The sequence below is a fragment of the Ciconia boyciana genome, chromosome 13 (assembly GCF_034638445.1).
Source record: "Ciconia boyciana chromosome 13, ASM3463844v1, whole genome shotgun sequence".
NCBI lineage: Eukaryota > Metazoa > Chordata > Aves > Ciconiiformes > Ciconiidae > Ciconia > Ciconia boyciana.
In genome coordinates this window covers 3,449,813-3,467,012 of record NC_132946.1, presented here as the reverse complement: position 1 = coordinate 3,467,012, position 17,200 = coordinate 3,449,813, and the positions used below count along the sequence as shown (strand labels likewise).

Genomic DNA, 17,200 nt, shown 5'->3' with positions numbered 1-17,200 from the left:
TCTGCCAAGCGTGGCCCGCCTTCTTGCATTCGATTGGGCAGCGGCTAGACGCCCCGTGGAGTCATAGGTTAAAGAGCGTGCCCATCACTGTCAACACAGGGGCCCGCCCCCGCGGTAGTCCCGCCGCTTTCCACGCCCTCCAGTTGATGGACAGCAGGGACACCGCTACTGCCATTCTCCATTGGGCAACGGCCAAACCATTTTCCAATGCTATTGGGCAAGAGAAACGTCAATCATACGAGCCTCCTCCCGCCCCGAGAGCACGGTGCCGGCGCTGACTGGCTGACACGGATTTCTCGCGCTCTGATTAGCAGCCAGCCTTCCCACCCACTCCCTGAGCGTGTCACGTGGCCTCCCTTAGCAACGCGCCTGGGCTTCCTTAGCAGCCGGGCCGGGTACCGGGGCCGAGGCGCAGGCGGGGGCCGGGCCGGGTACCGGGGGCGCGGAGCGGGCCTGGAGCCTTCGGGACCTGGGGGGTGAGAGGCCTGAGGAGCCGGGATCTGGGCCTGGATGGGTCTCGGGAGGGAGGCGGCAGCCCACCTGGGGCAGAGCCACCCTGACAGGCAGAGTCATGGTCCCCGTCTCGGGCCCTGCAGGGCCTGGGGGTGTCGGGGCCGTGGCGCTGCTTCCCAGGCCTGGGCTCCGGCTGGCTGTGAGCAGCAGCTTCTTGTCTGGGTGGCCGACCCACTGCTCGCACTGACACCCGCGTTGTTCCCACTGGATGCAGCGAGGCGCTGACCTCGCCGTGTGATTAGCTCTGTGGAACCAACGTTGACTAAAGAGACGATGGACAAATACAGGGAAACTGGAAAGTCTGGCAGGTCAAGGATGAATAAACCCAGAGCCTGCTACTCCTCGGTCTGTACTGAGCACAGCCATAGAGAGGTTTGGTTTGTTAATTAAAAGCCATGATGAGGAGAGAACTCTCTAAACCCCGACATTTATTGTTTCTGTGCTCCTATGCAAAAAATCAGCAGAACTTCTTCCATAATTACAGACATCTTATGCAAGCAAAAGTTTGCAGATTCAAGTCCTTTTTACTAATTCATTAACTGTGCACAGTTCTAGAAAGATAAGTAGTCTCATTGCCTCCCGGGCAACATCATGCATATTTAAATGACAAAGCCAGGACAGAAAGTTTTAACTGACAGAATTGTCTGTTTCCCAAAGTGAGGGTCTTTGTGTGCAGTACTAGATATTGACTGAACTCGGTAGCCTTTACTGTGGATCTGCATTAAGTGCCTTCTTCAGAAAATCACTGTTACTCTTTATAAATTTTCCTCCTTCCTCAATTTTGTTTTCACTTTTATTATGCTGGTGGTGTTTAAAATTTAGGGAACTGCTGTTGTTAATTTTCCTATGCGATAAATACGTGCCTCTTACTCTATAAATCGAACTTGCCTACAATGAGAAACTTGCCATTTGAAACGAGATGAAATGGCGCACAGAGCCTTGAATGTGCCATCTTCAGGAAGACGGGCTTCAGCAACAGGTGACTGCCATGCGATGGACCATTGCTGTTCCTAGGTGCTGCACAGGGCCTCCTTTCCTGGTCTATTCATCTGGCCAGATTCTGGCATCCTTCATGGAAAACACTCAAACGTGGTGGGAAGTTTGTGTGCGATCGTGCCCGGCCATTTTACAGTGCTCGGGCTGTAAGTCACGTCAGTGACTTTGTGATAAAAGTCAATTCTGTATTTGATATCAGCTGTGAGGTATTAGATCTTCTTAATGCTCAGCTGTGCTCTTAATTCCTTGGAATTGTCATGCCCGTTCAATGCATGTTGGAAGTAGTAGCCAGGAAGTGATTTAATTTATTTTTCTTTTCTGTCCTTTAAGGCTGATACCGTCTAAAAATGAGTCAGTTATACAACAGCATTGAGCCAAACGTTATTGATGATGAAATGCTTCAGAAAGCCGTGGAAGAGCAGTGTCCAGAGGACATAGGAAAGCTTGCCAAAAGGGAAGGTATTAACTTTAAGGATGTGACAGAGCTACAGCTTAGTTTTAGAAGTGAGTATCAGAATATATACTTTTTTTCTTCTTCTTTTGGTAGAGGGTAATAGAATTAAGCACGAAGTGGCTAAGTGGCAATTAAACAATCATGATTAGCTTGGATTTGTTATGTGAAAAGTAACATCTGGACTTACATTTTTAGTCATACCTGTCTGAAGTAGTTTCATTAGAGAGAGCTGGGTGCTTTTGCTGACAGGTAACTTCAAAGCTGCTTAACTTTACGCTATTATTGTCACCGCTATTCTTATTTAACATTTATATTGTGGTGACACCTACAGGCCACAGGCCTATTGGGCCCTTCTGTACGTGGACAAATCAAACCCCGGGCAGGCTCTGCCGTCGCTGGCGATTATGTGAGAGCTGTCTGGTAGCTCGTGGTGATTACAGTCCAATTCAGTGGCTTCCTCCAGTCATCCATACCATTATCGCAGCTTGCCGCTTACTGTCAAACCAGTCATAGACTTGCATTCAAAAAATGAAAACGAAGAACATTTGGGTCAATATTTGAGTATTTTGGGGGTATGTAATTTCATGGGCAAAAATCTGCTTGCACACAATTCATTGTGTGCTCCAGTAAAATAATGCGTGTATTAGTTGAGTTCCTTACAACAGACTCCCTGTTACCTGATCCTGCATGTGTTTGTTTGCAAATACAAAATCTAGAGCTGTTTGAATATTTTGTGCATGCAATTCCTTGCTTTACTCCGCACTCACTAAACAACGACAGCAGCAGAGCAGCTAACAAAATCCTCTGGGAAGCCATTGCAGGGGGGAAATAGAGTTGGGAGCGAGAATGTTCTGTATTTTCTGTCACCTTGGTCCTAATGTTTTGCTGTAGTGCCTAACGACCTGCCCTTGTGATTCTGTTTTTGGAGAAAGCTAAATGCAGGGATATTGATTAGTTCTAAACTGCAGCCTTCACACAAAGAGTAGACCCCAACTTGCTCTCCTGTGATGAGAATCCCAGGAGCAGGAGGGTAATTTACAAAAGCAGTAGCTGGCCACCGCTAGCCTGCAAACGCAGAGAAAAGCAGAATCTCATCCCAAACCTCCCTCTTGGAGCTGGAAAGGAAAATGAAGGTCAAGGCCTCTGAGTAGTGGATTCATAAAGCCACTCCTGACTGCAGGGCCGTAGTCAGCATCCCCTCGGTGACTCGTTGGCATCGCTGATGAGCAGTGTGCGCTGGTGCAGGACACTGAGGTTAACTGGGCTGTTTCACTGAAATCTCGTCCAGCCAGTGGACCTCTCAGCTCTCTAGGGCAGTCATCACACGCTATCGTAATCTGCTGAAAATCATTTTGGAGGTAAGACTGGGCATGTTTTCCTTGTGCAAGATAGCGTGTCTGCTAAACTGAAAGCTGTCTCACATGAAAAGCAATTTTGTTTTATTTTTTTTCCTGTGGCTTTAGATACCCTGCAGATTGATAATCTGTGGCAGTTCGAGAATCTGACTAAACTGCAGCTGGACAATAACATAATTGAGAAGATAGAAGCTCTGGAGAGTCTGGTTCACCTTGTATGGCTGGGTAAGATACAGGCACATGAGGCTGGATGCCTTCGCAGGTGCAAAGCAATCTGCGATAAAGCCAGGATGTCGCATTCCTTCTCAAACACGACTGATAGGAGCTTTCCTGGGGAAGGCTGTCAGCTGTCTGTGTGTTTCCTCATTTGACTGTCAAATGTCAAAATGCCTGAATATCAGAGCTGCAAAACAATCCTTCAAATGTTTAAAAACTGGTTTTAATACATTTGGTGTGGCAGGAACAGGAAGCTGAGATTTCAAGGTTGTTTCCAGGGTTTGTACTTGTATTTGGAGGTGACTTTCAGAAATATTTATGGAAACACCTCTGTGATTTAGAAGCCTGTATTCTGTTTTCAAAGCTAATGCAGGTATTTTGCAGGCTAGAACCCACTGTCTTTAACCCTATATGCTTAAGGGCTTGTTGTCATTGTTGTCCCAAGAAGCGCCCATCCTTGTAGTCATATAAGACTACTTACAACTAAAAACTCGGGACGCTGATAGCAGCATCACACAGTGGTGCAGGTTTTGATGCTGGGCAGATTGGTGAGCTTGCTGCCACAGATTCATAGCTTAGAGCATTCTCTGGGAACTGCAGCTACATTGCTGGTTGGCCGTGTAAATATATCCTCAGCCGTCTTTGAAAATAGCATGCAGGGCGTCGGTTCATAAGCACATCTTGAAATGTCTAATGGGTTCTTCCGCCCAGTTGTCTGCACTGTTCTGCTGCACAGATGACTAATGCACTTGTGAATCAACAACTGATCACCACAATGTAAGCAGAGTGTTTTGAAGCACACTCGTGGGTTTTGTTTGCCCAAAGGCCGCAGTGGTTCAGCAGCTGCTGCATGAGCGTTTTAGCCATCCAGCGGCTGGGGTGATGCAAGGGTCTGAGGTGTTGCAGACAGGCGGTAACCTCATCAACCATCTTTGGACTCCTGAATCGCTCGGTACTGGCCTGAGGGCAAATACTGCCCTTAGTCATGATGAATGTAGGTGTTAGGATAGATGTTCTGGCAGGATAAGAGGAAATTTCAATGAGTGAAATAGCTAAAGTGAGTAAATCCCTTTGCATACCTCCATTGACAACAGGGCGATTGTGAGCGTGGAACTGGCATATGTTGTTCCTATGGGAATGACCATGACAGTGGGCATTAGTGTGGCAGGCAAGAGTGTCCAAGAAACAAGGCAGGGAGTGTCAAATTTGTCACAGAAATACCCCCCTTTTAAGGCGTTTCCCCACCTCTTTTCTTGTATTTTGGGTTTCCCCCTAAGGTAGAAATCACTTTCAGGTTGTGTATGTGGACTCTGCATGGAATACCTTCAACTGTTCCTCTCATTTAAAAGTTGCATGCAAGGAGGAGATGTGAACAAATGATGATTTAATGCTGAGCCTTTTCTGTGGGACACTGAACACCCCTGAGGAAAGTACCGTACATAAACTCCTAAATCAAGAACCAGGCTAAATGCAAGGTCTGAATCAGGGCATTCTGTTAGAAATAATTTAACTTTGGCTTGTAAAACTTTTGACTTCTAAACTCTTCCCCAGACTTGTCCTTCAACAATATTGAAGTAATTGAGGGCCTGGATACCCTTGTCAAACTGCAGGACCTCAGTCTCTACAATAACAGAATATCTAAAATGGAGCACATGGACACATTGCAAGAGCTGCAGATTTTCTCCATTGGAAAGAATAACCTGACAACTCTGGAAGATGTGAGTGCTCCCTGTGTTTGCAAATGTTCCCTATCAAAGGATCAAATATTCTAAAACTGACATTTGCCACTGTGTCCGAGCCCCTTCTTACAGGAGAAAATTCTCCTTAGGATTTCACTGCCTCTGTAGTCTAAGTTATGGTTTTGGAAAGCTGTCCTGGTGTTAAGTGCTTACTACAGCTATTTCTCTTTTAGATTATTGACTCATGGGGGCCTGGTTCTGTTACTGCTATCAGCTATGGCAAAATTCCTATTGATTCCCATGAAAGCTAGAAAAGGAATAAGTAGCTACATATGAGAAAAGGAGGGATTGGAGACTAGGATTTATTTGGGGTTCTTTGGAGCGCAGGTTACCAATCTAAGACCCATGATTTGTCCACCCCATCCACCTTCTCTCTACACCCATCCTTTATATATTCACAATGTGAATGTAAGTATTTCCTTTCCTGAAAGCATTAGAAAGAATTTAATGTCGCCTGTGTTTAGCAGCATAGCAGGATACGTATTGCAACATAATTGTAATAAGAGCAATGAATTTCAAGGCTGTGTTTTTCCCCAGCATGGGAAGTACAGCATCTCTTTCCCCTCGGCATAGGTGATCTATCTCAGGAGGTTTAAAAACTTACGCACACTGAATCTCATGGGGAACCCTCTCTGCGATGATGAGCAGTATATGCTGTTTGTTGTTGCTCATCTTCCAGACCTGGTATACTTGGACTTCAAGCTCGTGAGTGACACCACGGTAAGCATTTCTGCATTCCCTGCTCGTGAAATCAGGCACCAGCATCTTACAGATCATTTGCTTTGTTGGCATGCCAGACATATTCTAGCATTCGGGGCTGGTTCCCTGCAGAAATTAGGCTTACAGAAACACACAGTGTTTATTCTGCCTCCACCTAACAGCTGTGAACCTGTAGGCCAAATTCTATCAAATCTGACAGAGAGGCAGAGGTGTCAGAGGCATGATGTCTTCACAGATTTTGTGGAAATCAGCAGCTGTGTGTGGGAGAGGGGCCTGGTTAATGTTGCCACAGAGAGGCTGCAGTGTGAGCGCAAGCCTTCTTAGAGATCAGAATCTCAGAGGAGATCAATCTTGAAACATGGATCCAGGGGAAAGGAGGCTTGGTGGTCCTGCTGCTCACTGAGCAATTTGTTTCAGTAGCAGACTGATGGACTATCCAGGCAAGCAGGTGCCATTGAATGCATTTCCCGCTCTTGATTTCTGAGAACAGGACAGCGCACCCGCACCGGTAACCTGTGGGACTGCTTTTTGATCCCAGGGCTCAAAGGAACAAAGATGGGGTTTTTTTGTTTGGGTTTTTTAGTAACCAAAGAACATGAGTAATTGTAAATTTGCTTGGCACAGAGCAGGAGCTGTACCTGGAATATACTCTTACCATAGGACTGGAAGGGCTTTCCAGGCCATCGAGTCCATTCCCTGCTCATACAGACAGTATGTCATAGAATCGCATAATTAAATGTGTCAAGTTTCAGTTTCAAGCTAATTAGGTTCTTGCCCCTGCTACTACTACCTTGCCATCCACTCCTCCAAAGAGCCTTCTCCTCCCTATTAAATGTATTAAACTTGCTAGCTGGTCAAATCGGAGCTCAAATTCTAGAAGTCAAAACAGGGCCTCCTGCTACAAAAGAAAAAACAACCCTAAAGATGAGGAAATGGGGAGAGAAAATTTTCCTGGGACTGAATCAGCTTAGATGCATTGAATGCAGAGTCAGAGTAATATGCCAACAAAAAATGGGATGAGGCATGGATTAGAAACTTCATAAGTAGTTTAATAAAAAGCCCACAAAGAAATGGAGATGCAGATGTCACTCGGGTGCATGTTCTAGAAGATCAAATGCTTCTGCCCAGATTTGTTGAGCAATACTGGACAACGTAATAGAAATATTTTCTTTCTTTGCATTTCTTAGCGAGAAGCTGCAGTTTTAAAGTATCAAGATCTTACTGAGCCATTGGAACGTGAGGAGGCTCGGGCCCTGGCTCAGCTGGAGGAAAAACAGGCAAAGCAGAAAGAGCTGCAGTACCACAAGGTATGTTTTCTTTGGCTGGTTGTATATTGTCTCAGGAGAAAGAAGCGCAACACCTATTGACTTCTCTTTTACCTGCTTGAAGATTTAATGAGAGGTTAACAGTGACTGTGCTAAAACTAAGGCTAGGATTAATCTCTGTGATCTCTGAATCTCATCTTTTGAATGCAAACAGGAACTGCTGTGGAATACACATGACGTGGGGGAGCATAATTCTTTTGGCTGAACAATGAAACTACAGATACAGACGCTGCAAAGCTGTATAGTAAATCATACCCGAGGATCTTATCAGCCTGACATGAGATTAAGAAAATTACAGGTCTGAGGGAACTGTTAGTGTTTTCATGGTGCAGTGACTTTTTTTTCTCCTTCACACTAAGTTAATGCTTTTCATTAGTTTTATGGTTAAATTCTTCAGGGCTTTCAGAGATCACTGTAGTCCTGTGAACGGGCTGAAAACAAGACCAGGCAGAATGGTGCTTTCAGTTGTGGTCTGCCTCTGTGTTCCAGCCCTCTAGAAGATCAGACCGGCCGAAGAGCAGGAGGTGGTTAAGTGACAGGGAGGACACCTGCAGCTCTTCCCTCCATCCCTCCCCAAAGTCCACTGACTCCTTATCTGAAAGCCTTAATAGCCTTGCAATATGTGGTTGTATGTGATAATGTCTTATATAAGATTGAACAGTGTTTTCTATCCTTAGGCTAGAGAGTTCTAGCAGCAAAGCCGCGTGTGAACCAGGATGGTTTTCACTCCGGTTGCAGGGTGCTTTCATGCCCTGGTTGGTATATCTATTGTGTTGGGATCACTGTGTCTGCACCAATGTTCCTCTGCTGGTAAAGTGCTTATAGGAGAGACGCATCTTGAGGACTGGCAGCAGGTTGGCACTCTTTATTTTACTTACATTGCTCTGATTCTCTTCAAAGACAGCCTTTGTTGAGTACCTGAATGGATCATTCCTGTTTGACAGTATGTATGCAGAGGATACAGAAGCTGCCAAACTGGCTTACCTCCCTGGAGTGGGTGACCTGCTGCAGGCATATCCTTCCTGCGTTTAGAATACCTAGAGCTAAAACCTAATGCCTTGAGTTAAAAAGGAGGTGCATCCACAGGGACTCTTCATCCATTGCTTTTGTCCAGAGCTGAAAACTACATTGATCTAAGATCTGAGACAGTCTGTGTTCAATTTTGGAATGGTACCAAAACAAACCACTGCAAGACCGTGAGACCACTGACAGCTTTAAGGCTTGATATCTCGTGAAATATGAGGGCCACAAACAAATGGTTTATATTACTGGCAAGCTGGCCAACCCAGCTTGAAACATCTCATTTGTAAAACCATTCGCTTCTATCACCAACAGGTCATGAGATTCCAGCGTTTTAAATTCTCACCATTGTAATTACCATATTCCTTTTCCTTCACTTGAATCAAACACAATTTTGGTAGCCGCCTTTTCTGACCCTTCAAGAATCAAGGCTTTGTACTTTCTTTAAGTCTGGAATCCACTTAAAGTTTAAAATGAGCTCTAAGATAAATCTCTGTCAGTTAGATTGTAAGAGCGCAGTCACTAAAATCATGTTGAAATTGAAGTGGTAGAAGATAGGAACAGACTAATCAGAATGATACGAGTCGCATATCTCACAGCCTGCCAGAGCTGGCAACATGAAGTTTTCAGGCCAGCACTTTTTTCTATCATTGCTCCTACACGGGGGATCAGAAAGCAGACACTTTTTTTTCTTTTTTCTTTTCTCATTCAGATTAATAGAGCATTGTCAAGGCCAGTAACTTGACCTTCCTTAAAATTGCATTACACTGTTGGGGAAAAATGCATCACGGCTTAACTACAATAGACTCTAGAAACAATTCCATTGCCAAGATAATAGCAGAAGAAAAATTGACGTTATTTTTGTGATGCTACCAAGTCAGTAGTTTATTCTGTGCTCTGGTGGTAGGCTCCTGAGCTGTATTTATTAACCACACAGGCACTGTATTCACACTTGTGAAGACAGATAGGGTTGTATGCTTCATTCCGCCGCTGTGTCAGAAAAGAGTCAGAGAAGTATGTGTATTTCCTTTTTTTTTTTTTTTCCTCAAGGCCTTTTTCCCCTCAAGTTGCCCCAGCTTTCTCCATACCCTTAAGGTAGCAAAATCCTGTGCGTAAAATGTGAATGGGTGACCCAGTCCTGCCGCAGACAGAATACTTGGCAGCCTGCTCCCAGCAAGAACCACAGAGTTTACATCACAGTAGCTTGTAACTCTTGTTGCTCAGATTTGCAGAGCTAGAAGGAACGTAGCATGTTGCTCCACTGAACAAGCCAAATACCTTGACTCTGGTGTCACATACAGGAAGGAGTTTGTCTCGGTTTGTGAGAAACTATTTAACTATGGTCTGAGAGAGTATGAAAACCGAGAAGCTGAAGTCTCTGATTTCTACGAAAGCCTTCATGAAGCATTAACAGCCAACCAGCAAGAAGGCCGGAAAATAATCCTAGACTTCGAAAATCGGAACAAAAGGGTAACGTCGTTCTACTTTTGTTTGATACATGATTTCTCTACATCATAAGCCAGCTTTTAATTTCACTGAGAACGAGGGTAACTCCATTAAAATTAGGAAAATTATTCTGGATTCACAGTGCTGTAATAGGAATCGGTACTTGATCCCTAATGGCAGAATCACAGAGTGGTTGAGGTTGGCAGGGACCTCTGGAGGGCATCTAGTCCAAACACTCTGCTCAAGCAGGGCCACCTACAGCAGGCTGCCCAGGACCATGTCCCGTCGGCCTTTGAGGATCTCCAAGGATGAAGACTCCAAGCCTCTCCGGGCAACCTCTTCCAGTGCTCGGTCACTGATCTTTCTTTACGTGTTTCTTACAGTATAAATCTATACCAAGAACAATTGTGTTAGCTAATGTAACGTCATTAACGAACGTAATGTTAAAAGTTTTTTAGTACTTTATGTAGGAAAAGAATTGGGGGATTGAAGTTTCAACCCTTTGGGCAAACCATAACCAGCTAACGCTGACAGCCTTTATCTATACTGGAAATTCAGCGTAGGACAAAATTAACATGTCATAGTGTTATTTTATTGTCCACAAAGGTAAAGGTCCTTCAAGGCTTTACGGGAAAAAAATGGCTAAACATGGTGGGTTTTTTTTACTTTTCTTTTGCCATCCAGAAAACCTACCAGTCTTTGAGAAAATGGAAATGCTCAACCTTTCTTTTAGTTTAAATATTCTTGATGAAGTTTATTTAAAATAGATATAGAGATTTATCAGAATTTAATGCCACTCCCCTTCTCTTTGAGGCCTCCAATAGCTCTTCCTTCATCGACAAATGGGGAAGAAAAGCAAGGAGATTGCAGGGTATTCAGTTTGTTTTCAAGTAATTTTCTGCTTCAGTTCATTTCGTCAGCAAGAGCTCAAAGAACTTTAACAAAAAATTAGATAAAGGTATTGTAATGTATTTCTAGTCTTTTTAAAGCAGAAACTATCTTTTTTTCTTTCTGCTCAACTACAGCCACCCATTGTGGCTGCTAAGGGCGTAGCTTCTAGCTGGATCCCTTTCTAACCATGTATAATAGATGGATCATTATTTTGTTTCCACAGAAAAAATAAGGGGGGGCGAAAGCCTAGTAACAGTGTCAGCTGAGCAGAGCAAGGCCCTGACAACTGACACCAGGCACAGTCACGAGCGCTGGCTCCCTTTGAAAAGCAGGTCACTTTTATTTAGGTGCCTTGTCACACGCTGGCAGCCTGCTGAGTCACTCTGCACCCAGGTCCTTGAACCTTGCTGACTCACGCTGACAAACTGACTCCATCAGCTCTAGTCGGGACATGAGTTTGCAGCCTTACCAGAAGGCAACTTATAAAGATTGAGATGCATATTCAGTTAACTTGCGCTAGAATTCCCAATATACCTTCCATTTTAAAAAAACCCAAAACACTAAACACCACAACAACAAACAAACAAGCAAAAAAACAACAAAAAACCCCAAAATCAAACCCAAAGAAACATGGCTGAGGCCAGATTTTGACCCTTCATCTTTGTGTGATGACCTGCAGGCTCAGCTATGGATTGAGCTGCAAGAACAGGACACAGTGGCCAGCATGACAGTTTTCACAGAAATACTGGAGGAGTCGGTGTCAAAACCGAACACTGTATTTTAACAGCGTTTCCCCATTCATTTAAAATTGCCGGAGGAGTTCAAAAGGTGCAGAGGTCCCAGCAGACTGAAATCTGGAAGCCTTAGGGGCTGTAATTCTTAGGGGCTGCTTGTCTTGCTGTAATCCTTTCATGTAAGCTTGGGTAACCTGTAAAATAACTCTGCTCTCTGAAGTTGGTTAAGGAGCGAAGAAGCATTAAAGGCCTTGAACTTTGAAGTTACTGCTCCCAGAGGTGCAGCTTGAATGGCTGGGGAGCTTTTTGAGCCTCCTCACTTGTTTACATTAGAAAAGAAGATACCTTGCTCTCCCCTTCCCCCCTTTTAACGCTGCAAAGTTTGGGTAATCCAGTCCACCTTCAGACACAAGTCTTGGCAATCATTTTCGTCAGAATTCTCTATTTTAGCCTGTTCCATTCCCTCTCAGGAGAAGTGGATTAGACATCTTAAAACATGCACATTTTCTTTCCTCCTATTAACGTTTGATTGTTAACTTATTTTGAACGCACTTGAAAATAACACATTGCTCAGCACAAGAGGATTTTTTTTGATCCAAGAAATCATAAATCTTGGCTGATACAAAACTGACGTCAATATTTAATTCTGGAGGGCAATAAATCCTTGTTGTAAGAGGAAGGCAGGCAATGATAGGTATTCCATATTCAGAATACTAAATCCTGACCCTACGGAAGTCAATCAAGATTCTCCTTGACATGAAGGGGATCAGGATTTAGGCCTCCATTTCTTTCTACGAAGTAACTGTTAATCTCTTCTTCATGGCCAGCAATGTCAAGAATCTAATTTTTTTTTTTTTTTTTTACTTGAAATGTGTCGGAAGGGGAACCAAAGTTGGAAGCGTAGAAGGGGCAAAGTCTTCTGCTGACTGGAGGATGAGGAAGCTTTTTCACCGATTTCACTGCATTGCCCCTGGATCGTTAGCGCAGTAGCATACCTCAGCACTGTTGACTACCCAGTATGTAAATCTGGAGACTTCCTGAATCATCACATTTCATTTCAGCTAATCAGCAGCAGGAACTTTTCTCACATATGTAACAAGTTAATTAAATTGCAATGGAGTGCTGAACACAAACTATAAGTAATTTATGTATCTCTGTGTTTAGAGGCTGGATGAGATTCATAATGCCAGTAGTTATGATATTGCTGAGTCTAAACGAGGCGAGTACAAGGAGAACATACTTCAGCTGTCAGAAGCACTCATGACCTTGGAAATGCTGATAGCTGACCAGCTGGAGGTAAGAGTCAAGCACGTACCTGTGAGACCTCACATCCAGAACACGGGGGGTCATTTTTCTGTGGCTGCACCCCTCTGTTTAGTAGCCCATTGCAGAAAGAGGGGGACATAGGTCTTCCAGTCAGGCTAATGTTTTGTCTCCGTCTTATTCTTTCTCTGCTCAGAGTTGATCTGGGTGAGCTCAGGCCCTGGACATTGCAACAGGTTTCTGTTTCTCAGAGCAGGTCGCAGTATGTCCTTCGCATCTATCCAAGCTGATTTCCTAGACTGTAGAGAAAGGGACTTGAGGTCATTCCGTCATTTTATAGGTCTGCGTACAGAAGTCACTGCGTACATGGGGTCTGCATTTGGGATTCTAGAGGTGTAATTCTTTGAAGCTGATCTTTGCTATGAATAAGATTACACACATTCCTGCTCAGCTTACTGCATTTGCTTGCATAATAGCTGCCTTTTTTCTCCCCAGACTTTTACTCAAAAACTAGGGCAAGCCTGCTAATGTGCATCTTCATTTAAAAAAAAAAAAATCTGTTTAAAAATTAGCAGGCAGGAGCTGCAGCCTGTGTGCAAGCAGATGCACCGGTTTACTTCTGTGAATGTGCGTGACAGAAAGCTGCAGCTCAAAATGGATTCCTCACTGCATCAGGATTGTGCCTTTTAGTGTTTTCTGAATTGGTCCTCATGTATCTGCAGTCACTGATGGAATGAGCAGAAGCATTCCTCCCTGCATGCCCTTCTGGGTCTGCAGGATTCAGGTGGCTGTATTTGAACTGTTGTATCAAGACGTTAAGTGCAACACTTCACAGATTCCCCATCAGCCATCTTTGAGAGAGGTAACAAGCAGCAGCAATTTTAGTTTCTGAGAACTAAAACAAAAGCTGCAGTAAGCCCAGGCATTGGTTATGCTTCCGACAAGAGGCTCTTCATACCTACAAGGAGAGTGCAGCATGGCAGCGTACAGGAATACAGCACTCTCCGTGCATTACTTAGGTGAGGGTAAAAAACGATCAGCTGGCTTGCTCCAGACAACCAGGTAATGGTATCATTCAGTCATCTTCCCTCCAATAAACTGATTCTGATTTTCTGTCCCTCGATGAGGAAAGAAAATCTTGCAGCACTTTCAAAACACTTTAAATGCTTAAGGCGGTACAATTTCTGACTGTGCTAATAACAGCAGTGAGTCCAAATTATAATCAGTTGTGAATTCTTCCTAGACTCCCTGACTCCCTTTTCCTTTATGCAAGTTTTCATTGTAATATTTCTTCTTTTTCCCTCTGTTAAGGAACTAATAAAGGATTTTAAAAGAAACATTGCTGTCATAGCATCAACATTCATTGAAAACGTTAAAGGGATATATCCTTTTGACAGTATGTTGGCCTGGATCTCCCAGTGATGTACGTATATCTCGCTTCTAAATCCAGAAATGAGCCACCAGTATAGAATTTGATTTATTTTTATTTTTTTTTTAATCAACAGAAAAGGTCTTTTCCCAGCTTTGCAGCAATGGTCATTTAAGGTGCTCAGCTTCTTTCTGTGGAGACTCTGGAGAGCACAAAAGGATCTACATTCTCCTGTGCTGAAAGTCTGAAGGACTTACGCAGCTTTCTTCCCCTCAGGAATCTTCCTTTCTTCTCCACACAGCCATGACAAAACCCTGGGAAGATCTGGTTAGGCTGTTTTCTATGTACATTCTTGCCATAGCAGCCAATGAAATACCTACAATTCTTGTTGAAGTTTCTTTAAATGGCCTTCATTTTTGTGTTGTTGATGTCTTCTGGAACAAAGTGAGATGAGAATAGCAAAGTGCTTCAGTGGCAGGTTACAGTACTTTAAATATATAAATCTCTTGGGCTGGTGCAAATAATTGCACCATATTCAGAGCTTAGCTTATATCCTGGCAGCCCTCTCTCAATTTCCTTTGCAAACCGAGGCCCACTCTCAGTTCTGCGTAATATATGGCAGTGAGGATGAGACCCAATGTGCGATTAAGAGCAGAAAGTGTATCTCCTGACATCCCAGCAGCTTCTGGCAGCAGCCAGGCTCTTTCCCGTGGAGGCCCACTGTGCGGACACTCAGTCTCTACTTACAGGAGGTCATTTAATCTCTACAAGTGAGTGGTGTGGTCAGCTTTTTCCTTAACCATCTTCTGTACGATGACCCAGTGCCGGGACCTGGAAAACCGTCACCATGAAAAGCTGCTAGAGATCTGCATCACCACGCTGGAGAAATCAGTCAAGAATGAGCTTGATGAGGATTTGCCAGCTGATGTTCGAATGGTGAGGGCACCAAAAAAATGCATCTCTGCTAGGGAGTCAGCAAGAAGAGGAGGCCACAGCCTCTTCTCAGAAGGGACAGGGTTTCCAGGAGGCTCAGTACAGCTAAAGCCATGGCTAAACCAGAGCATAACCTCCTCCTAAGAGGCCCCAGCCACTTGGCTGAACTGCAGTGCCGCCGGACATCTCCGCTGACTAGGACAGAGGATAACTGCACTGCAGCTTTCCCTGGGCGCTGCCAGGGCTGGTGGCAGCAGCCCAGGAGAGGTGCTGAGGAAGTCTCTCTCCTGCCTCCAGCACAACTCACTTCTCTGGCTGATTTCCAGACAGCCCCGACCCAGCAGGCACTTAGGCAGCGTCTTTGCTGCACTCGCAGCTGGTTTTGCTCAGATTCTCCCTGCTCCCACAGGAGAATCCGAACACCGCTCTGACTTCCGTGCACCGGGGCTCTGTTTGCCTCAGTGATTTCAAAAGCCCTCCCTAGAGCTCCCCAACCCATGAGCTGATCTGGAGGCAGGACATGACATTTCAAAGAGAGCCTTCCACTGCGCCCTCAGTCTTGCTGTGATATCAAAGATCCCAGGAGCCTTTCAGAAAGCACAAAGATCATTGCAGTGCTCCAGTCAGCAACACCGCTGACCTTTTTGGCTCCGTTATTCCTTCATTTACTGGCTAAATGACTCGAGTTTTGCATTTGCTATGGTTTTGCTCCGTCCAGATTATCCCGGCCCCCCCATTACTCCAGGTAATCAAGAGCTGACAGACACAAACCAGACCCCTCAGCCCCCCCCCCGGGGGAGCTCCCTGCTTTATGGCCTGTGCAGATGGCTGCAGTTACGCACCGTTGCCGTGCACCCATTTTGCCTCGCTGCCATCCATTTCCACAGAGAAGCAATCTTCATTTGTTCAACAGCTGCACTTGGCTGCAGGAGGAGAGTCATTACGGTTTAGCGAAGCCACCCTCTATTTAGAGCCACAGGGGAAGTCACTGCTTTGATTAGAAGCTGGGTCTCTCCAAAAATGAAGATTTACAGCCAGAGCCACTAGTGCAAGAGACCCTTCCAAGTGCGATTTTCCACTTCCCGCACCTGTGCTGGGCCAGGCGTGCTGGAGCATATGCAGCCTTGCTTCAACACCAGCTGCCTGCAGGGGCCTGCCATGTGCTGTGAAGCAGCCCTGCCTGCAGCAGAGCACTCAGCAGCAGGCATTTGCTCCCTGCTCCAGCAGGTGAGGCCGAGGGTGCTGCCTCAGTTTCCCCACCCGTACTAGGGATAATACTCCATTACACCGTAGCGAGGCCTGGACACATCCTTGCATAGGGTAAAGCACTGGATTCCTCCTGATGACTAGGGTTTTGTCCGTCTGAAACAGAGGGCTGATTTTCTTCCCCCGAGCACTGCAGTTACTGTGCTGCTAGTTCCGAGCTCCGCTGCTTTCGCTGCGCGCCCGCCCCCCTCCTCTCATCCGGTCACGTTACCTCCTAGCTTCTTGTGGACAAAAACACCATTGTCAACACAGTCAACACGTCCCATGGCATCCGCCTGCTGAAGATTGATAAGCGAGAGAGTGACATCCTCAGCAACACCTACCGCTGGCAGGCCTCCGTGACAGAGAAGGTAAGAGACCCTCGTGCTCAGGGGGACAGGGCACAGACAGGTCTGGCCCAAGCGGTGGGGACACTGCTGGGAAAGACGCTCCCTAACCTTTGCTGGAGCCCTCTGTGCTACAGCAAGGGACCCTGACAAGCCTGCGGATTCACTGCTTGGTTTCAATCTGTTCAGGCTGTCCAAAACGAGATCGACAGAAACCGTGACCGTGTCAAAGAGATTTTTCAGTACATCGACAATCTCCAGGAGGAGCTGGATAGCATAGAGATCCTGGAGCCGACGGAGTAGGTCTGCCACGGGCTGGGCAGCTGCCTTAGCTGGGGGCACACAGGACAGTCCCCAGTGGCAGCATGCCCAGCAGGGATGGCTGCCTCTCTATGCATGAGCAGTATGGGACATTTCAGGCCAAAGGCATACTTCTTCCATCCCACCATAAACTGCAAATAAAAGATACTTTCTTGACTCTGGAAAAGCATAGGAAGCTCTGTCTTTTCCATCACATTGGCACGAAGCCCACGCAGACAGAGCTCAGACCTGGTCACAAGGGGTTATGGATCAGCTGTGAGCCGATTGAACCAAATCATCGTAGCGTATCGTGCCTGAAAGCTTTGGTACCTGC

At 45.4% G+C, this 17,200-nt stretch overlaps 1 protein-coding gene across 1 annotated transcript; it reads left to right on the top strand.

Moving 5' to 3' along the window:
* Positions 1–1,856: 1,856 nt before the first annotated feature.
* On the top strand, positions 1,857–17,043 carry DRC3 (dynein regulatory complex subunit 3). The gene is made up of 12 exons (XM_072878471.1): positions 1,857–2,013; positions 3,427–3,543; positions 5,086–5,252; positions 5,847–5,993; positions 7,181–7,300; positions 8,219–8,331; positions 9,634–9,808; positions 12,574–12,705; positions 13,984–14,054; positions 14,854–14,977; positions 16,459–16,590; positions 16,756–17,043. Exons 1-12 carry the CDS (start codon positions 1,857–1,859, stop codon positions 16,867–16,869), a joined length of 1,569 nt encoding a protein of 522 aa, XP_072734572.1. The 3' UTR covers positions 16,870–17,043.
* Positions 17,044–17,200: the final 157 nt, after the last annotated feature.